Below are 22646 nucleotides of genomic sequence, written 5' to 3'. Positions count from 1 at the left end.
TGGAGGTGGGTGGTCCTTGGACTTCCCACAGGACAGGGAACCCTGATTGCTCTTTGGGCTGACGAGGGAGGGAGACTTGATCGGGGGAGGGGGAGGGAAATGGGAGGCCATGTTGGGGAAGAGGCAGTAATTATTAAGAAATAAATAAATAAATAATTTTTAAAAAGACCATACCTATTTCAACAAGCACATGTTTCCTAATAGTTCCAGTCCCTTTGTTGGCCATTTTGTCTGAAACTACCACAATGTACGATATGTATGTTTATATTTGTGCATGTGTAGATATGCATTTTTATGTACATGTGTATATGTGAATGTGTCAATTTGTGTATGTGAATATGAAGATATATATTCATTCACTGTGTGTATGTGTGAATGTGTATATTTACATGTACTACCAAGAACCCCATAACTTGGTTTTCTTCTCTATGTCTTAGTTATGGGACCTCTTCACATGGACTTTTTAAGAAGATAGGAATTCCTGGCCCCAAACCTCTCCCTTTTGTTGGGACGCTACTTAACTACAGGAAGGTGAGTGATGTTGGGACTTTTCCTTTACTTATTGTGACTGTGTCATTTTCATGAGTGTTCAGAAACTCTGTGTCAGTTCAGTGCATAATGGCCATTAGTATGAAATATGAAGGTTTTCAGCTTTCAGAATTATTTATGTCACAAAAACATCATTGTGAAGTTACTCTGTTGTTGTTTGACAAATGTCTGAAGCCTCAGGTTGCATCTTATGAAAACCTACAGTGTTTGCATAACCTGAATTAAAAACCTGATGTAGAGGCTTTGGAAGCCTGAAAGATTAAAATTTTTCTTAGTACAACTTCCAAAAGAGTAAACTTACGCTAACTCAGTATTTAAAGAAACACATGTCATGACTTCTGCATGGCATGTCACTAAATTGATTCCTTCTTTCATGTCAGAGTTCACTGTAACTTTTGTAGTAGGGAGCTGTGGGCTGCGTTCCTGCCACCCAGCTCTCGGCCTGGTTAGCTTATGCCCCGAAATAACAACACACAAACTGTATTCTTTTAAACACTGCTTGGCCCATTAGCTCTAGTCCTTACTGGCTAATTCTCATATACCGATCAACCCATCTCTAATAATCTGTGTAGCACCAGTCTTACCAGGGAAGATTCAGCATGTCTGACCTGGCGGCTTGCTTCATTGCGTCTGCCCTGAGAGGAGCTGCATGACTTCTGAGCTCACTTCCTCTTCCTCCCAGCATTCTGTTCTGTTTACTCCACCCACGTATGTTCTAACCTATGAGGGCCAAGCAGTTTCTTTATTTTTTAACCAATGACCTTCCTCCATCAAACCTTGGCCCTTCTTGTTGAGTAATTCTGGCACATGCTGATCAGGAGGCACACAGTTATTTTGTGGTATATGCACATAAATGAATACTCAATAATACCAAAAAATTCCCTGATATCATTTGCCAGGCTCTTGCTACCAGTGATTTCGTGTGTGTGTGTGTAGGCATATATTGAGAAATCAAACAAAAATATTCTCCTTTTCACTTCAAAGTAGAACCTATTTATAATTCTTAGGAGTGGGAATGTGAGAGATGTTGTCTTTCAACCTAAGATATTTAGCCAGATTATGAGTTTTGTTTCTTTAAACAAAGCCAAATCATTTACATAATAACTAAAGAAAGAATTATTTGACAAATTTGTTAAAAAAATTTAATAAGTGGATTATAATATATGTAAATGCATACACATATCATCATCATTAATATATAACAAACTGGATTATGAATTTACACAGAGCCTTCCTGAATGCTTTATTTCTAAAATGTTAGGCTCCTGTACTGTCATTCCTAAGTTCATGCCCAGGAGACCAAAATCAGTTCCTATATGCAGACTGCACTCTTGAAAGATTAGTTTTTCAAAATAATCAAGGTTTGCTCATCAGATCATAATTCTTCAAAACCGATGGTCCATTACTAACTTTATTAAGAATTCCATACTTTTCCCCCTGTTTCAAAATGTAGTAACTATTCCATTATTTTAGAAGATGTGGATTTTCTTTGAAATGCCCTTTTGGTGTTTTGTCCCACTCATGCTTTTGTTTCACGTTTGTTTTTGTATTAAGTAGCATCTCCTGTAGAGAAGACTGGTTGCAAACTTGCTATTCAGATGACCATAGATTCCCTAATATCCTTACTTAGTGCTTTGTGTGATATGGTTTCTTATTTACAGGAGGGTGGGTAACAAAACTAGGGTTTGACCCTAACCTACAGAAATAACAGTCCCAGAGAGGGCAGGCCTCAAGGTCCCCGCCAGGGAACGCGGGCCCCTGCTGCTGGGGCTGCAGTGTCAGCTGTGCTCTCCTGGATCTGCTCTGCCTGCCCCCCATTTCCCTTGGCCCCTGGCTCATCGGGGCTACCAGGAGCCCCTCTGTAGGTGCTGAGAAGTCCCATCTGGACGGGTGAGTGTGTGCTATCCTGGGGTGGACTGTCCTGGTAGAGAGCACAAATGCCCCTCCCCCAGCTCCTGCTGCAGGGCTTTCTTTCCTACACACGCGCCCCCACCCCCACCCCCAAGCCTGCCTTGTCTGCAAGGTCCTTTGCTGTGGAACAGTTTCCTGCCCAACCCAGAGCAGTGAGAGCCCGACTAGAGGGCAGGCCTCAAGGTCCCCGCCAGGGAACGCGGGCCCCTGCTGCTGGGGCTGCAGTGTCTGCTGTGCTCTCCTGGACCTGCTCTGCCTGCCCCCTATTTCCCTTGGCCCCTGGCTCATCGGGGCTACCAGGAGTCCCTGTGTAGGTGCTGAGAAGTCCCATCTGGACGGGTGAGTGTGTGCTATCCTGGGGTGGACTGTCCCGGTAGAGAGCACAAACAACCCTCCCCCAGCTCCTGCTGCAGGGCTTTCTTTCCTACACACGCGCCCCCACCCCCACCCCCAAGCCTGCCTTGTCTGCAAGGTCCTTTGCTGTGGAACAGTTTCCTGCCCTTTCACTAAGGCTACTAACCCAGAGCAGGGAGTGCCTGACTAGAGGACAGGCCTCAAGGTCCCCGCCAGGGAACGCCGGCCCCTACTGCTGGGGCTGCAGTGTCTGCTGTGCTCTCCTGGACCTGCTCTGCCTGCCCCCTACTTCCCTTGGTCCCTGGCTCATTGGGGCTACCAGGAGTCCCTGTGTAGGTGCTGAGAGGTTCCATATGGACGGGTGAGTGTGTAGTAGCCTGGGGCGGACTGTCCCGGTAGAGAGCACAAACCCCCCTACACTAAGGCTACCCAACCAGAGCAGCGGGCAGGCCTAAGTAACCCCCGAAAGGGAGCGCAGGCACCTCCAGCTTGTACTGCAGTGTCACCTGTGTTCTACTCGACCCCGCCTTACACCTTGCATTCGGCCTTCTTTCCGCGGGTCATTGGAATACCAGGCATCCCTGTTTCGGTGTTGAGGAGTTCATCTGCAAGGGAACGGTTCCTGCCCCTACACTGAGGAGATACACCCAGAGAGTTAGTCACAGCAAAGACTGGTCCAAGACACCAGGCCTCTCCTGGCTGCATTTGAAGGAAAAGATGGGCAGACGCCAATGCAAGAATTCCCAATCCCTCAAGCTCCTCCCATCCTCCCCTTCTCACCTTTCTCATCCCATTTCCCCTTAGCCCCAAGCCACCTCACGCGCAAGTTCCCAGTTTTTGCCTGGTAATCTTGTCTACTTCCCTTATCCAGGCGAATGACTATACGATATTCTTTGGGTTCACTTTCTTATTTAGCTTCTCTAGGATCACAAATTATATGCTCAATGTCCGTTATTTATGGCTAGAAACCAATTATGAGTGAGTACATCTCATGTTCCTCTTTTTTGGTCTGGGATACCTCACTCACGATAGTGTTTTCTATTTCCATCCATTTGCATGCAAAATTCGAGAAGTCATTATTTTTTAGCGCTGAGTAGTACTCTAATATGTATATATTCCACACTTTCTTCATCCATTCCTCCATTGAAGGGCATCTAGGTTGTTTCCAGGTTCTGGCTATTACAAACAATGCTGCTATGAACATAGTTGAACAGATACTTTTGTCATATGATAGGGCATCTCTTGGGTATATTCCCAAGAGTGGTATTACTGGATCTTGAGGTAGGTTGATCCCAAATTTCCTGAGAAATCGCCACACTGATTTCCAAAGTGGTTGCACAAGTTTGCATTCCCACCAGCAATGGATGAGTGTGCCCCTTTCTCCACACCCTCTCCAGCAAAGGCTATCATTGGTGTTTTTGATTTTAGCCATTCTGACAGGTGTAAGATGGTATCTCAAAGTTGTTTTAATTTGCATTTCCCTTATCACTAAGGAGGTTGAGCATGACCTTAAGTGTCTTTTGGCCATTTGAATTTCTTCTGTTGAGAATTCTCTGTTCAGATCAGTGCCCCATTTTTTAATTGGGTTAATTATCCTTTTAAAGTCTAGTTTCTTGAGTTCTTTATATATTTTGGAGATCAGACCTTTGTCTGTTGCAGGGTTGGTGAAGATCTTCTCCCAGTCAGTGGGTTGCCTTTTTGTCTTAGTGACAGTGTCCTTCGCTTTACAGAAGCTACTCATTTTCAGGAGGTCCCATTTATTCAATGTTGTCCTTAATGTCTGTGCTGCTGGGGATAAACATAGGAAGTGATCTCCTGTGGCCGTATGTTATAGAGTACTTCCCACTTTTTCTTCTATCAGGTTCAGTGTTTTCAGACTGATATTGAGGTCTTTAATCCATTTGGACTTGAGTTTTGTGCATGGCGATAGATATGGATCTATTTTCATTCTTCTACAGTTTGACAACCAGTTCTGCCAGCACCATTTGTTGAAGATGCTCTCTTTTTTCCATTGAATACTTTTAGCTCCTTTATCAAAAATCAGGTGTTCATATGTTTGTGGGTTAAAATCAGGGTCTTCTACTCGGTTCCATTGATCGACTTCTCTGTTTTTATGCCAATACCAAGCTGTTTTCAATACTGAGGCTCTGTAATAGAATTTGAGGTCAGGGATGGTAATGCCTCCAGACGATCCTTTATTATATAAGATTGTTTTGGCTATCCTGGGTTTTTTGTTTTTCCATATAAAGTTGATTAATGTCCTCTCAAGATCTGTGAAGAATTTTGATGGGATTTTAATGGGGTTTGCATTGAATCTATACATTGCCCTTCGTAGAATTGCCATTTTTACTATGTTGATTGTCCCAATCCAAGAGCAAGGGAGATCCTTCCATTTTCTGGTATCCTCCTCAATTTCTTTCTTCAAAGACTTAAAGTTCTTGTCAAATAGATCCTTCACTTCCTTGGTTAGGGTTACCCCAAGATATTTTATGCTATTTGTGGCTATCGTGAAGGGTGATGCTTCTCTGATTTCTCTCTCTGCTTCCTTATCCTTTGTGTATAGGAGGCCAACTGATTTTTTGGAATTGATCTTGTATCCTGCCATGCTACTAAAGGTGTTTATCAGCTGAAGGAGTTCTTTGCTGGAGTTTCTGGGATCGCTTATGTATACTATCATATCGTCTGCAAATAATGAAAGTTTACCTTCTTCCTTTCCAATTTGAATCCCTTTGATCCCCTTATGTTGTCTTATTGCTATCGCTAGAATTTCAAGCACTATATTAAAGATGTATGGAGAGAGTGGAGAACCTTGTCGTGTTCCTGATTTTAGTGGAATAGCTTTGACTTTCTCTCCATTTTATTTGATGTTAGCTATCGGCTTGCTATAAATAGCTTTTATTATAGTTAGGTACGACCCTTGTATCCCTAATCTCTCTAAGACCTTTATCATAAAGGGATGTTGAATTTTGTTAAATGCTTTTTCAGCATCTAATGAAATGATCATATGGTTTTTTTCTTTCAGTTTATTTATATGATGGATTACATTGATAGATTTTCGTATGTTGAACCTGCCCTGCATCTCTGGGATTAAGCCTACTTGATCATAATGGATAATTTTTCTAATGTGTTCTTAGATTCGGTTTTCCAGTATTTTATTGAGTATCTTTGCGTTGATGTTCATGAGTGAGATTGGCCTGTAGTTCTCTTTCTTGGTTGAATCTTTGTGTGGTTTTGGTATCAGAGTAACTGCAGCTTCATAAAAGGAATTTGACAATGACTTCTCTGTTTCTATATTGTGAAATACATTAAGGAGTATGGGTATTAGGTCTTCTTGGAAGTTCTAATAGAATTCTGCATTGAAGCCGTCTGGACCTGGGCTTTTTTTGGTAGGGAGGTTTTTTATAACAACTTCTAATTCTTCGCGACTAACAGGTCTATTTAGATTGTTCACCTGGTCCTGGTTTAACTTTGGTATATGGTACTTATCTAAAAAAGTGTCCATTTCTTTTACATTTTCCAATTTTGTGGCATACAGAATTTTGTAGTAAGATCTAATGAATCTCTGAATTTCCTCTGTGTCTGTGGTTATGTCTCCCTTTTCGTTTCTGATCTTGTTAATCCGCGTATTCTCTCTCCGCTGTTTGATTAGTTTGGATAGGGGTTTATCAATCTTATTGATTTTCTCCAAGAACCAGCTTTTTGTTTAATTGAATCTTTGGATTGTTTTCTGTGTTTCTATTGTGTTGATTTCAGCCCTCAGTTTGATTATTTCCAGTCTTCTACTTCTCCTAGGTGAGTCTGCTTCTTTTTTTTAAAGAGCCTTCAGGTGGGCTATTAAGTCTCCAATGTGTGCTTTCTCCGTTTTCTTTAAGTGGGCGCTTAATGCTATGAACTTTCCTCTTAGCACTGCTTTCATAGTGTCCCATAGGTTTGAGTATGTTGAGTCTTCGTTTTCATTGAATTCAAGAAAGACTTTAATTTCTTTCTTTATTTCTTCCTTGATCCAGGTGTGGTTCAGTAGTTGACTGTCCAGTTTCCATGAGTTTGTGCTTTCTGGAGATAGCATTGTTGTTGAATTCTAACTTTAATCCATGGTAATCTGATAAGACACAGGTGGTTACTGATATTTTTTTGTAACTGTGTAAGTTTGCTTTGTTACCGAGTATGTGGTCTATTTTCGAGAAGGTTCCATGCGCTGCAGAGAAGAAGGTATATTCTTTCCTATTTGAGTGGAATGTTCTATAGATGTCTGTTAAGTCCATTTGATTCATTACCTCCATTAATTCTCTTATTTCTCTGTTAGGTTTCTGTCTGATTGACCTGTCCATTGGTGAGAGAGGAGTGTTGAAATCGCCTACTATTAGTGTGTGTGGTATGATGACTGCCTTGAGTTTTAGTAATGTTTCTTTTACATAAGTGGGTGCTTTTATATTAGGGGCATAGATATTCAGGATTGAGACTTCATCCTGATGAATTGTTCCTCTTATGAGTAAAAAATGTCCCTCTCCATCTCTTCTGATTTATTTTAGTTTGAAGTCAACTTTCTTAGAAATTAGTATGGCCACACCTGCTTGTTTCTTATGTCCATTTGTTTGATAAACCTTTTCCCAGCCCTTTACTCTGAGTAGATGTCTGTCTTTGTAATTGAGGTGTGTTTCTTGTAAAAAGCAGAATGTTGGATCCTGTTTTCGTATCCAATCTCTTAGCCTGTGCCTTTTTATAGGTGACTTGAGTCCATTGATATTAAGTGATATTAATGACCAGTGGTTGTTAACTCCGGTCATTTTTCCTTTCTCTCTTTCTTTCTTTTGGTAGTAGAGTTTGTGTGTTTCCCTTCTTCAAGTTGTGCTGGTGAAGGGTCATTAGATGTCTGAGTTATTGTGGGCATTGTTGGACTCCTTGGGTCGTGATTTTCTTTCAATTACTTTCTGTAAGGCTGGATTTGTGGCTACGTATTGTTTAAATTTGTTTTTATCCTGGAAAATTTTGTTTTCTCCATTTATAGTGAATGCAAGTTTGGCTGGGTATAGTATTCTGGGCTTCCATCCATGGTCTCTTAGTTTCTGCAGTACATCTATCCAGGACCTTCTGGCTTTCATGGTTTCCATAGAGAAGTCAGGTGTAAGTCTGATAGGTTTACCTTTATAGGTAACTTGACCTTTTTCCTTTGCAGCTCTTAATATTCTTTCTTTATTCTGTATGTTTTGTGTTTTGATTATTATATGATGAGGAGATGGTTTCTTTTGATCCAGTTGATTCGGTGTTCTGTATGCTTCTTGGACCTTCAAAGGAATATCTTTCTTAAGGTTGGGAAAGTTTTCTTCTATAATTTTATTAAGTATATTTTCTGGACCATTGAGCTGTACTTCTTCTCCTTCTTCTATCCCTATTAGTCTTAGATTTGGTCTTTTTATTGTGTCCCAGATTTCCTGAATGTTTTGTGAAGAGAATTTGTTGGCTTTGCTGTTTTCTTTGATCAGTGTGTTTATTTTCTCAATGATATCTTCAGTGTCTGAGATTCTTTCTTCTATCTTGTAATCTGTTGGTAGTACTTGTTTCTGTAGTTCCTGTTCATTTATCCAAATTTTCCATCTCCATCCTTCCCTCGGTTTGTGTTTTCTTTATTACTTCCACTTCATTCTTCAAGTCTTGAACCGATTCCCTTACCTGTTTGATTACTTTTTCTTGTTTCTCTTGTTTTTCTTGGGTATCTTTACGAGATTTATTCATTTCCTCTACCTTTTTGTTTGTAATCTCTGATTGAATATGGCAGTTTTTCACCTCCTGTTTAAGGTCCTCTATTATTTTCATATAATTCACTTTATGGTCGAATTCTTCTAATTCTTCTGGAATAGGGTGTACAATTCTTCTTATTTCGGGATTCCTGGATTCTGGTGATGTCATGTTGCCTTTCAGGTTGTTGGAGAAATTCTTGCATTGGCGCCTGCCCATCTCTTCCTTCAAATGGAGCAAGGAGAGGCCTGGTGTCTTGGACCAGTCTTTGCTGTGACTAACTCTCTGGGTGTATCTCCTCAGTGTAGGGGCAGGAACCGTTCCCTTCCAGATGGACTCCTCAACACCAAAACATGAACATCTGGTAGTCCAATGACCCACGGACAAAAGAGCGAATGCAGGGGGTAGGTCGGGGTCGAATATAGTTTGGATGCTCACCTTACTAGACCTGGATGGAGGTGGGTGGTCCTTGGACCTCCCACAGGGCAGGGAAACCTGCTTGCTCTTTGGGCTGAGGAGGGAAGAAGACTTGATTCGGCGGGAGGGGGGGAATGGGAGGTAGTGGCGGGGAAGAGGCAGAAATCTTTAATAATTTAATTAATTAATTAATTAATAAAAACAAAGAACACACGCGACCCTGCATCACTGGTTGGAGGTGCCTGTGCTCCCTTTCGGGGGTTGATGACGCCTGCCCAGTAGGCAGGCATTCACTGCTCTGGGTGGGTAGCCTTAGTGTAGGAGCAGGAAGCTGTTCCTCAGCAAAGGACTTTGCAGACAAGGCAGGCTTGGGGGCGGGGTGTGTGTAGGAAAGAAAGCCCTGCAGCAGGAGCTGGGGGAGGGGGACTTTGTGCTCTATTCTGGGACAATCCGCCCCTGGATAGCACACACTCACCTGTCCAGATGGATATTCTCAGCAACTACACAGGGACACCTGGTAGCCCAAAGAGCCAGGGACCAAGGGCAGAAGGATGCAGGCAGGGTGGGTCTAGGAGAGCACAGCAGACCCTGCAGCCCCAGCAGCAGGGGCCCGCACTCCCTGGAGGGGACCTTGAGGCCTGCCTGCTAGTCAGACACTCACTGCTCTTGGTGGGTAACCTTAGTGTAGGAGCAGGAAGCTGATCCTCAGCATAGGACCTTGCAGACAAGGCAGGCTTGGGGGGCAGGGGGGGGCGCATGTGTAGGAAAGAAAGCCCTGCAGCAGGATCTGGGGGAGGGGGTTTTGTGCTCTTTTCCGGGACAGTTCGCCCCAGGATAGCACACACTCACCCGTCCAGATGGAACTTCTCAGCACCTACACAGGGACACCTGGTAGCCCAAAGAGCCAGGGACCAAGGGAAGAAGGAGGCAGGCAGGGTGGGTCCAGGAGAGCACAGCAGACCCTGCAGCCCCAGCAGCAGGGGCCCGCGCTCCCTGGCCGGGACCTTGAGGCCTGCCTGCTAGTCAGGCACTCCAAATTTTTCATCTTTATGTGGCTTATTTTTCTTTCTGTACTCTGTGTCTTTAAAGACATTTATTACCATTTACTTCTTTTAATAATTGTCTATACTCTTTCCTCTTTCTCCCAAGCCTATGTACTCTTATTCAATACTATGACTCATTTAGAGTTCTTTTATGTCTAAATGTTGAACACCAAAGACACTCCACTTGGAGTTTGTTTTCTTCTTGGCAAAACTGGCCTTTGGGCAAAGAAATGCCTCAACCACTGACAAGACACATGGTATTCAGAAATGGATAAGAGGGACTGTCAAATCTTGCCAAAACAGGGTAAGACAGTTTTGATAAATTTCTTGCCTCTGAAAGTGGTCTTTCAATTATTCTAGGCCTTAGCCAAAATTGGTTGCTTCAACATTGCAAATGAGACTTTGGGCCCAGGTAGCCAGTTGTCTCTGTCATTTGTTGCATACTTTGGAAGTTGCTTGATTGCACTTCCTGCTTACTCAAGTAATATTATTTCCCTTCTTGGATCTTCGATGGGGTTGAATTCTAGATAGTTGTAGTTACTTTCCTCTCATGACTTGGTCAGGTTATTATACTATTTAGGATAGGATAATTATTGAATATATATTTTTTAGTATATGCAATTTTGTATTAGACTTAGAACTCTCTTATTTAAATAAAAAGGGGAAGTGCTGTAGGAAGTCTTACAGTCAATGGTTACCCGTTCACTGGGGAATGGCCTCTTATACTATATAAGACAATGTAGAGCATGCAACTGAGCTCTTTTTCTGGCTGTGGGATTTGGTTTCTGATCTCCGGTTAGGCAGAGGATTCTGGTTTGTGAGTCCACCTCTAAATAAATAACCATTTATTTCTCAATTCTGAGCTAGTGTGGGATTTCTTTTAAGTGTCCTTCTTCAGTTGTAGCACCCACCTTTTATCCCGGTACTTAGGAATCAGAAGAAGATAAATCTCTGAGTTCAAGGCCAGTCTGTTCTACAGAGCAAGTTTTAGGACATCCAGGAACATGCAGAGAAACCCTGCCTTGAAAAAACAAAAAACAAAAAACTAGAGAAAGAAATTTTTTGGAACAAAAGCTGTCCTGGAAATGAAAACCTGATTATCATTAAAATCCCCATTTCAAGCATGCCCTGTATTTTCTTTTACCACATCAACAAATCCTGAATGATTTCCATTAACTTTTTATTATGGAAGTTAAATAATGAGCCTGATATGCTGGGGTTTGAGTCTTTTTTTTAATTTATTGGCCAATTCAGGTAGAAAAATAATGGCCTTTCTTTCGTTCGTTCATTCTTTCTTTCTTCCTTTTTCTTTTCACAGGGTTTGTGGAAATATGATACAGAATGCCGAAAAAAGTATGGGGATTTGTGGGGGTAAGTATTCTGGAAATGGCCAATATGTAGTTTGGTTATTATATGACACCAAACTGCATGACAATTTTGTCAAGTCTGGAGTATCTTAGGACACATTTGCCTCATTTTTAAATTTATTCATTGTGTCTTTCACATGATGCATCTCAACATCTCAATTCCATTCATCTCTGTCCCTTTGTATCCACCTCTGCCTTTGTAACCTCCTGCCTAAAGTTAAAAAAAAATAATAGAAAAGAAAAAAGTACAAAAAAGTAAATAAATGCATGAAGAAAGAAGAGAGAGACAGAGAGAGAGAGAAAGAGAGAGAGAGAGAGAAGAGTGAAGAAAACTTCTGTGGAAAACCACTGGCCATAAAGAACATAAACATCCTTATCAATTACAGACCACAAGGAAGTTCCTCTGTCAGTCAGGGGGAGTGAGGGCAGCTAGATCACAACACACTTCGAGCCACACAGTATACCTCTTAGTCCATACACTTCTACTTGTAATTGTCCATTGCAAAAAATCAACGTTCTATTTCAATTTCTCCAGTCTTTGTTCCATTATCAATAGTGGGCCCTCACTGGGACTCCTTTTCAATATCCTATAGTTGTCCCATGTCATTCCTGAAATTTTAAATCTACAGGCCCAGTCCTATCACATGCTCCAGAAGATCATAGACGGGGTGGATGTTGGGTTGGGCCACCTCATCGTCCTGTTTCTGGGACTGTGTTGTTATTGCAGGGTTGGTCACTGTCACAACAAGGGTGAGCTGTTCAGCACTGCCATTGCTAGTTCACCCTTTGCAGCAATGAGTATGATGTGGGACCAGATTCCTGCTTTCAAGCCTTCAGGGCCAGCTCACCTACACAAACACCATCAAGGCCAGCTCTACTATGTTGACCAGGTGTGGTGTGGGGGCTACTCTCCTGAGTCCTGTAGCTGGTGAGGGACAGAGACAACTCTCCCACTCTAATGACCTCAGTGCCAGTTTTCCCAACCTGCAACAGATGTCTTAGCGAGGAGCATCTTTCCCTCATGCAAGCCGCCAAGTGGCAGATGATGAGCAGGGCCAGATCTCCCATGCTCACTGTTCTGGGTGACTCACCTGCACCCTGTGTTCAGTATCAGCTATACTGTTTTGCCCAAGTGAGGCAAAGAACCTGTTCTTAGGAGTCATGCAATTGTCAAAGTGTTAGATCATATCCTTTTCCTACTGCAGGTGGTGAGGGGATGAGGTGGGACATCTTTCTTTCACTCACGCTACCACATGGCCAAGAAGAGAGGATGGGATCCTCTTTCCCACTCTCATGTTTGCAGGGCCAGCTCACCCATCATCAGTTAGCTTCACTTTGCAGTCCAAGCAAGGTATATTAGTTTCTTCTGAGTGCTACAGTTGATAAGGGACAGGGACAGTTCTCCCTAGTGTTGCAGCTAACGAGGGGCTGTTCCAACTCTGTGTAATCCTATCTTCTAGGCCTATTGTGGTATCAGACATGGGCCTTGGCAGCAGCCCAGGCCAACACATCACCACGGTCCTGGGTGACACTTAACCTCAGTCAACATGTTACTGTTTTCAACTCTTCAATCTACCTTTCTTCACAGGATCTCTCTCTCTCTCTCTCTCTCTCTCTCTCTCTCTCTCTCTCTCTCTCTCTCTCTCTCTTCTTCTCTCTCTCTCTCTCTCTCTCTCTCTCTCTCTCTCTCTCTCTCTCTCTCTCCTATAAAACACCTTACATTTGCTCACCAAAACAGTGCCCAACCACACTGTAAGGCCCCTGGAAAGCCCATTTTTTCTCCTCAGCACCCAGAGCAGGCCACCCTGGAAATGCATGTGTGATTACTTGTTCTATTCAGTCGTAATCACATTTGCCTAATTTTAAGTGTGTGACAGCATGTCCTGCCAGTAGTTCCGTATGTATGTTATAACTCACAGTCTGAAAGACTGAGAAAGTTGCAGGCAATCCCTTCATGATCCAGGGACACATAACATGACTTCCATCCAGTGCTTTGTAAGGGTTCTTGCCTTCATTTACCCTTCCTTAGAACTTTTTAATTGTGTGGAATGTATTATTTCAGATGACATATAATGTGTCCTTATAATTCAGGAAAGCACTTCTTTCCCAACTGATTTACACTTAAAGAAAAGCAAAATCATTTTATAAAATTATTTACAGTAAATATATACTTTTTAAAGACAGGCTACCAGAAAACAGGCATATTTGTGATTGCTTTTAGTTTAATTTCTTATATCAAAACTTTGTAATTATTTTATATCTATTATTTCTTTTATTGTTTGGGACTATAATACTGCTTCATTTCTCCCTTCCCTTTTCTCCCTTCAAATACTTCCATATTCCGCTCATTGCTCTCTTTCAGACACAGTGTCATTTCATTAATTACTACTACATGTACATATATAGATATATGTAAATGTTTAATATATGTAAATGCATATATCTGTGTTTATGCATACATACATATAGGTAGATGATAGATAGATAGATAGATAGATAGATAGATAGATAGATAGATAGATAGATAGATAGATGATGGATGGATGGATAGATAGATAGATAGATAGATAGATAGATAGATAGATAGATAGATAGATTCCTAAGTACAACCTGCTCAGTTTGTAAAATGTCACACATATGTATGTTTTCAGAACTGACCATGTGTAAGTGAATAATCAATTGGTGTAGTCTTCCCTGGGAAGAGTATTTCTTTCACTCTCAGCATTTCTTGGTTTTCTCTAGTTCTTTATTCAGGTTTGAGTCTTCCTTGGTTTTCTCCCTCTTTTTTCAGGCCAGATTTAAATGTGTCTTTGGTTGTCCTGGAAGTGTCTATGAAGCCCACATTGGCCTGGAGGTCACTGACTTCAATATCTGCCTCCTAACTACTGATCCTAGGGGTCTGTGACATCACATCTTGATTAATTGTTTTGTCTTTTTATTTTTTTTACATTTGAAAATAGTCAATGACTATTTAGCAGGAGTGTATGGGATATAGTCTCTCAACACATACTACTCACTTTGAAGAACAGGTATAGGATGAGTTACACCATGCTGTTGCGTTCTAGGATTTTTATTTATTGGTTTGTGTGATGATTGAGCCAAGAGCAGCAGATCTTCCCTCTCAAAACTCTGGGGTTTTGGTAAGATCCTGGGAAAAAGTGACATCGCTGTACTGTGTGTCACAAACATGGTGGAGGAGGTTCTGCCCCTTCATCTCTTCTCATTCATCATCAGAAACCACAGTACTAATCACAGGGTCTGCTGAGTTGACATGGCCAGGTGACCCATTGCCACGACTGTGCTGTGCTGCATTTCTTATAGCTCTAAAGGAACTTCTTGTAATATTATTGCTTGTTAATTGTTCATAGTTTATCTTTAGGGGCTGGAGAGATGTTTGAGCAGTGAATAGCAATTGTTGCTTTTACAGAATATCCACAGTTGGGTCCCAACACCCATATGGTCACTCACACCCAGGAAATCTGATACAACCTCAGACATTCAAGAGCTTCTGCACATGCATCATGCACATTCATCATAGTTATGTTCACACTTACATATGAAATAAAAAATACCTTATCTTTAAATTTGAACACATTTATTATCATTCTGACATCAATATGTCTTTTAATTTTTGTATGTTTATACTGAAGTTCACAAGCCCATGTTATTATACAACCTAGGAAGGAGTCCAATACCAGCCTCCATTCCAAGCATAGATAGTTAATAATTTTAAATGTTGAAAAACTAAACCATATATGATATAGGATTTAAGGCAATGACTAATTTTTGGAATCAAAGAACTTTCCTCCAAATAAGAGTTTTATATTTTTAGGGAAAAAGACACATGTTCTTTTGGTCGACAATTATGGCCCTTATTGACATGGAAAGAGTTACAGTAGATTGATTTCATCATCAACTCTCTGATCCTTCACAACTATTTTTGGGACCATGTCTCTTAGGGGTAAATCCTAAGGTGAAATAGGAAATGAGTAAAACATCAAGTTAAGCATAAGAACATATGAAATAACCCAGTTTCCACAGGCAATCTGGAGGCCTTTCCTTACCTGGGCTCTATATGAGGATCAGAGCAAGTGTAGATAAGATAAAAGCTAGGGAAACACAAATTTAAGAAGCTGTACTTGAAAGGTCTTATCAAGGGCTGCACACTGCATGGTAGATACCAATATGGCTCTTTTCTCAGGTTACCAGTATACTTCATTGCTGTCAGTGCAATCATATTCTTAATCAGTAGTATCTATTATTTATATAAATCTATTATACATATATAACTGTCCATGGCCCTGGGACACAAAAGCCTAAAATCCAGTGTCATCTGAACTCTTGATTTGTATCTTGGCATTCCAAGCACTCTTTCACTCACAGTTTTGTGCTTTCTTGCTTTTTCTTTGACCTCCCTGTCCAACTTAAAACCTATTACTTTTGTGTTGTTTTCATTTCCACAGAATGTGTTGAAATTTAAAACTGTCTTTGAACTTAAATTTTAAAGGACAGCACAGTTCATTCCCAAATGTGCTCATTTGGGGTCTGTATTTCATCTTTTCCTGGGTTATGTTACTCTTCATTTCCAGACCTAACAAGTGGTTTCTGTGGTTGAACTAGCAGCAGTTATTGCCCTTTCTTGTAGAACTAGAGGTAACATCAGGATCAAAGTTTAACCATATCTCTTTTCCTAATACAGATTGTATGATGGGATGCAGCCTCTTCTGGTCATTGCAGAGCCAGACATGATCAGAAAAGTGCTAGTGAAGGAATTTTATTCTGTCTTCACAAATCGGCAGGTATATTTTTCTCTTCTCTTAATGTGAGCAATATACAAACTGAAGAGGTTATATTTGAAAATATTTATGTGTATACATATGTATATATGCTTGTAACAACAATTATTTTTTTAAAAAACTTGACTATGAAAGAGATTGGGAAAGAGTATATGGAAGAGTTTAGAAAGAGGAATGACAAAGGAGAAATCTTGTAACTGTATCATAATCTCAAAAGTAAACAGTAAAAATGTAAGCATTCATTTAAAATTGTATTATGAGAGGTTAGAGGTGTTGTTCAGTGGTAGATTAGTCTCCTAGCCCAGGGTTCAATCTCCAGTTGACAAAACAAACAAATAAACAAGCAAACATTTTACTCTAAAGTACTTAGGTATGCACTGTAATTTGCCAACAATATACAAGGAGTATTGTGTGTCTTTATGCTATTCATTATTCCCAAAGAAGAAATTCTCAAACCTCAAAGCAGAGAAGTAAAACAATGGAATGAAGTTGAAGACTTGGATGTTAATTCACACAGCTATGAACACCTAATTTTTGACAAAGAAGCTAAAAATATACAATGGAAAAATGAAAGCATCTTCAATAAATGGCACTGGCTTAACTGGATGTTAACCTGTAGAAGAATGAAAATATATCCATATCTATCACCATGAACAAAACTCAAGTCCAAATGGACCTCAATATAAATCGGACCACATTTAATGTGATAGACGGTAAAGTGAGAAGTAGCCTTCAATGCATGGGCACATGAGACAACTTCCTAAATATAACCCCAGTAGGAGAGAGAGTGAGAACAACAATAAATAAATGGGACATCCTGAAACTGAGATGCTTATATAAAGAAAGGACACAGTCAATAAGGCAAAAGGCAGCCTACTGAATGGGAAAAGATCTTCACCAACTCCACATTAAATAGAGAACTGACCTCCAAATATATATATATATATACACATATATATATATGTATATATATCAAGAAATTAGACATCAAAATTCCAAATAGTCCAATTAAAAAGGGGGTACAGAACTAAACAGAATTCTCAACAGAAGAATCTCAAATGGCCAAAAGACACTTAAGAAAATGTTCAGTATCCTTAACCGTCAGGGAAATGCAAATCAAAACAATTCTGAGATACCATCTCACAGAAGTTAGAATGGCTAAGATAAAAAGAAACAATGAGAGCTTACTCTTGAGAGAATGTGGAGTAAGGGGAACTCTCATCCATTGCTGGGGGAGATGCAAACTTGCACAATCACTTTTGAAATCAGTATGGTGGTTTCTCAAAAATTAGGAATCAACCTACCTCAGCATCCAGCAATATCACTCTGGGGCATATACCAAAAGATGCTCAATCATATTTCAAGGACATATGCTAATATATATATATATATATATATATATATATATATATCATATATACATATTTAATGTAGTTTGCTTATATTTAGCTCCAATTACCTACACTTGTTTTTCCACTCTTGTTCTTTCCCTTCCTCTTTCTAATTATTCTCCCTTTTACTGTTTTTTTAAAAATTATGGTGACTCAATCAATTTAATATAGGTTGGTTACAAGAGCACATTTGTACAAATATTGACATCCTCCCAGTATCTACAATGCAAAAGAACGTGGTTCTCCCTTCCTAGGTAACCTCTACATACCTATAAATCCTCAGTGTAAGGCAGGATCTTACGAATTCTTTCTTTCTCTATAACAGAACCCTTATGGGTCTTTCCTGTGGTGGTCCTGTGCAATTTACCATGTTTGGTGGGATTTCAAGATTGCAATGACCTTTACAAGCCCAGATGGCAGCATTCCCCAAGTCTGTACACATTCCTGTAGACCGTAAAATTTTTTAAATAAATGTCTATTCAGAAAGAACAACAGTAATTTCTGCACTAGTGCCAAAGACAGGTTGTTAGCAGTTTTATAATACCACATGTATTATAAAGATGACTCAGCAGTTAAGAATGCTGACTGCTATTACAGAGAACAAGGGTCCAATATTCAGCAGTAGTATGGTGCCAAACAACCAACTGTAGCTCCAATACCATTGAATTCAATGCCCTTGTATCACTCTAAAGACACTACACATATGTGATACATAAACATACATACACACATACACACATATGGTTTTTCTTTTAGGCCACCAACCAGCTCCCAAATCATGACAGAAAGACTTAATATTCTTTATGAATGCTTGGCTTTATCATAGGTCTTACTTTAGTCTACTTCCCTTTATCTACACTTTTGCTTCTGGTCTTTTTACTTTCCTCCTTTCTCAATGTCTCAGTATCTGGATGGCTGATGACTGCCTGGCTTATGGACCTGGGAACCTCCCTTATTCTCACTTCCTCCTTATCTCATTCCTTCTTCTCTGTCTTGAGCCTACATTTCTCCTAATTATTCTCTCTGCCTAGCATCCCCACCCATCCTTTCAGCCTAGCTGCTGGCCACTCAGCTCTTTATTAGACCAATCAGGTGCCTTAGGCAGGCAAGGTGAAACAGTTGCAACACATTTTTATATAATTAAACATACATCCTTACATTGTTAAACAAATACAACAAAAAAGTAACACACATCTACACAGTTAAAGTAATATTCTGCAGCATAAACAAATGTTTATACCTGGTGAAAATAATATTCCATAACATACATACATGTATACATACATACAAGCAAAACTCTATCATTAGTTCATTAGATGGGGAGGTGGTATCAAGAGCCACTTTCCCCTCAATGTTGTTTCTTTTTAATTGTACTAGTCTTCTTTGTGTCTTGGGGTAACCATAGCAACTAAGAGTTCATGTGTGTTATAATCCTGTCATGTTCAGAAGCTAATCTGACAATACTGCTCTAGTTCTTGAAATCTTTCAACTCCTTCTTCTAAAATGTTCCCTAAGCCTTAGGTATGAGTGGTTAGAGATATTCTGTCACTTAACATATTCTTAATTTTTGTGTATAATTGTTAGGTGTTCCATGTGGTTAATGACATCAGTTAAATATGAAAATACTTTTCTTTCCAATGAAATCTGCATGCATTTTAATTTATTATTTTTCTCTCATTGAACTAACTGTCAGACTGAGTTGGAATAAAGGGTGAGGACTGGTATTTTAAAATGTTTTCTTAAAGGAAAACCTTCAGTGTTTCTCCATAAAGTGTGGCATTGGACAAAGGCTTTGTTTAATGATGTTTTTGTCATGTGGAAGAAGTTCCCTATCACTAATAACATGTATTTTTGTAATGAAGAAATACTGGAAAATTTCTATTCAGAATCAAATACATATGCATATGAAGGAAGGAAATCTCCATTTGGAAAATATAATTATATTTCTCTTCTGCTTATATTCCTGTATAACCAAACATGAAAAAATATTTCCATTACATTCAAGTAATACTTACAAAAGCAAAACATGGTCCTTTCAGTATTTTGACAATATTAAGAATTATTACATCATGTCACTTCTTTTTTTAAAAAAAGCTCATGCTGCAGATAATTGCAAGTACAAAACTGGTCTGAAGTAAGTTTGCCATTATAGCCTCTTATGTAGACCCTATTGTGCTAGTTGTTATTTGACAACATGGCACAAACATAGTCTTATTTAGAACCCCAACTGAGAAAATGCTTGCCTCAAGTCACCTGTAGACAGACTATGTGGCATTTTCTTAGTTACTGAGGGCCCCTCTTGCTGTGGTGGATACCACACCTGGGCAGTTAATCCTAGGTTGTGTATGAAAGCAAGCTAAGAGATTCATGAGGAGGAAACCACTAAGTGGCATTCCTCCATGGCTTTTGCTTCAGGCTCTGCTTTTAGGTTCTGACTTTCAGTCCTTGCCCTGACTTTCCTTATTGCTGGAGTGTGACTTGAGAGTTGGAAGCTAAAATATACCCTCTACTCCCCAAAGTGGTTTTGGTTATAGTCTTTATCACAACAATAGAAATCTAAACTAAGAAAACTATCCAGTACTTTCTATACTGCCTTGGAGACTATTTTAGATTTTCTACCTGCTTATTCACCTATACAGGCAGTTTTTCAGCAGAAGAAATTGAGCTGAAATAATATTGTAATATAACCACTTTACACCACACAATGTGGTTATATTATACTATTTTAGTTTGAGGCATTTTACATATTTTAATTTATTTTTCATGTGTGTATCTGAGTGTACGTATGTGCATTGAATGTGTATGAGTGATCATAAAGACAAGAAGATGGTATCAGATATCTGCAAATGGTGTTAGTTGTGCACCACCGAATATGGGTGCTGATAATTGAAACAGGGTCCTCTACAAGAAGAGCAAGTGCACTTAACCAATAAGACATTACTCCAGTCCAGTTTGAAGCATTTTAATTAAAACTTATTGAGATTCTAGAATAGAACTAAATACCTAGAAGAGGGTCAGAAACTACATTAAGGGAGTGTTCTTTCTTTTATCCATGTTTTAGAATTGTTAAGATAACCAATCTCATGAAGGGAAAAATCCATTTTTCTTGATATTGTAGCTTTCTGGTCCAAATGGATTATTGAGAAAGGGTGTCGCTGTTTGTGAGAATGAAAATTGGAAGAGAGTTCGAACATTACTAACTCCAACCTTCACCAGTGGAAAACTGAAAGAGGTAAGAAAATGAAGGACTTGTATGATAAATGTAAAAGAGTATATCTGAGAACAACTAAAACCAGTATCGCTTCCAAGGGATGTTCTTTTGAGCATTACGTTCTAAGAATAGTCTTCGCTCTATTGAGATCTAATACACTTAAAATGTGATTATCTTCTCATAATTGCAGATGTCTTGTTATTTTGGGACTCAGAACCTCACATTTTAACAACAGAATGTTTTGTGTATTGTGCTTAGATGTTCCCCATCATCCAAAAGTATGGAGATATGCTGGTGAAAAACATGAGCCAGGAAGCAGAGAAAGGCAAGCCCATTCACATGAAAGTGTGAGTAGTGGGGTACACATTTTCTGGGGCCTCTTTGCCTCATATAGAGATCTCCCCTTGCCTGCCAGGTAGCTTATTACTGCAGACTTTGGAGAGTTTGCTCCTGATGGATTCGTGGACCTGGGACAGAAGTGTGGAATCATTGCCACAAAGAAATTGTGACCACCTGTTGCTGTTTAATGAAGTGGCCCCAGATAGCTTGAGCAGTCTTTATTTATGCAGTTTCAATATCTCGCATGAACAGTTTTACAACCAGTTTTTACTTTCTAAGTTTCTAAATATTATTACAATAATTACTGGTTTGACCCTTGCCACTTTCCCTTTATGTCTCCTAACTCTCCTATAGGTAGATGTTATCTTTTTGATCTATATTTCTATTATCAGAAACATGATACAACATGTTTACAAACTACAAAGGAACTTTCTAACTAGGTATACCTTAGTGTAGAACAGTTTTCTTGTTTGTCAGCACATATGGTCACAGTATCATGCAGGGTGAAGGACAATTTTCTCTCTTGTGCTTAATATTTACATCTGTACCATCGACTATGATCTGGGTTCTCACAATCAACTTACCAACCTGAACTGGATCAGTCCATTCTGTATTTTTTACTGTTCTACTCCTTCTTGGGGAATGCCAGGGTTTTCCATTTTGTTCTATAAGCAACGTAACCTGGAACCTTATTCTTAAGTGTTGCCATTGCTTATGCCTTAGCCTTATGTTTATCTTCCTTAACTTCTTAGGGGTATTGGCATAGTTATTAAATGATAGAACAGTGTGCTTCTGTGATTTTGCTTTATTCCCTGTTCTGTTCCTTGAATGTTTCCATTAAATCTTGGTATTATGTATGTAACAGTATTTCTTTAAAATTCTTGTGGTCAAAATCATTCTTCCCAGAACAGTTATACAAATATGTATCTTTAAACTTCATGATACTGTGACCCATTCAGGTCAGCAGTATAGCTAGCATAGTAAAAACAAGGAAAGCACATAACACACGTAGTCCTAGGGTCTTGCCCAGAATTATTCAGGGAACTGGCCACAAATCCTTGCCAAGTAGACTTGCCACAAGGAGAGTTGTTCATGCTATTCTTAGGCATTGTTTCCCAAAAAAGTCACATGACTCCCATCAGCTACTATTCTGCATGTTGAATTATTTCAGCACCAAAGTAAAAAAGGAATGTGATGTTACTCTGCTATGAGTATGCTTGTGAGAAGTAACAGTTCCCTTTCAGATTGCCTTGGGGGAGTTTCCCTTGTGTATACAACACAAAATTAGGTTAGTTGTTGTCTTGTTGTATGTTCTAGAAGAAAATCATATAGTTTTGAAAGAAACAATATTTTAGAATAATGGAAGTGGCAAAAAATATATATGAGAGGTAGAGACAGCTGACCTGAGTTCATAGGAGCTCATGGAATCTAGACTGGTAATCAGAGACCCTGAATGGCACCAGCTTAGGCCCTCTGCATGCAGGCGACTTTCATGTTGCTTGATCTGTTTGTGAGGCTCCTAACATTAAGATAAG

General features: G+C 39.7%; 1 protein-coding gene across 1 annotated transcript in view; it reads left to right on the top strand.

Annotated features, from left to right (window-relative positions):
* Positions 1–375: 375 nt before the first annotated feature.
* The window catches only part of LOC130871383 (cytochrome P450 3A6-like), a 75259-nt gene continuing 52988 nt past the window's right edge, over positions 376–22646 (top strand). The window contains exons 1-5 of the mRNA XM_057764721.1: positions 376–531; positions 11326–11378; positions 16074–16173; positions 20680–20793; positions 21031–21119. Coding sequence (XP_057620704.1) covers positions 376–531; positions 11326–11378; positions 16074–16173; positions 20680–20793; positions 21031–21119 — 512 coding nt within the window. The remainder of the gene's footprint in view (positions 532–11325; positions 11379–16073; positions 16174–20679; positions 20794–21030; positions 21120–22646) is intronic.

Source organism: Chionomys nivalis, chromosome 3 (assembly GCF_950005125.1).
Source record: "Chionomys nivalis chromosome 3, mChiNiv1.1, whole genome shotgun sequence".
Lineage (NCBI taxonomy): Eukaryota > Metazoa > Chordata > Mammalia > Rodentia > Cricetidae > Chionomys > Chionomys nivalis.
Note: the sequence above shows the minus strand (reverse complement) of the source record. Positions and strands in the feature narration are given on the sequence as shown.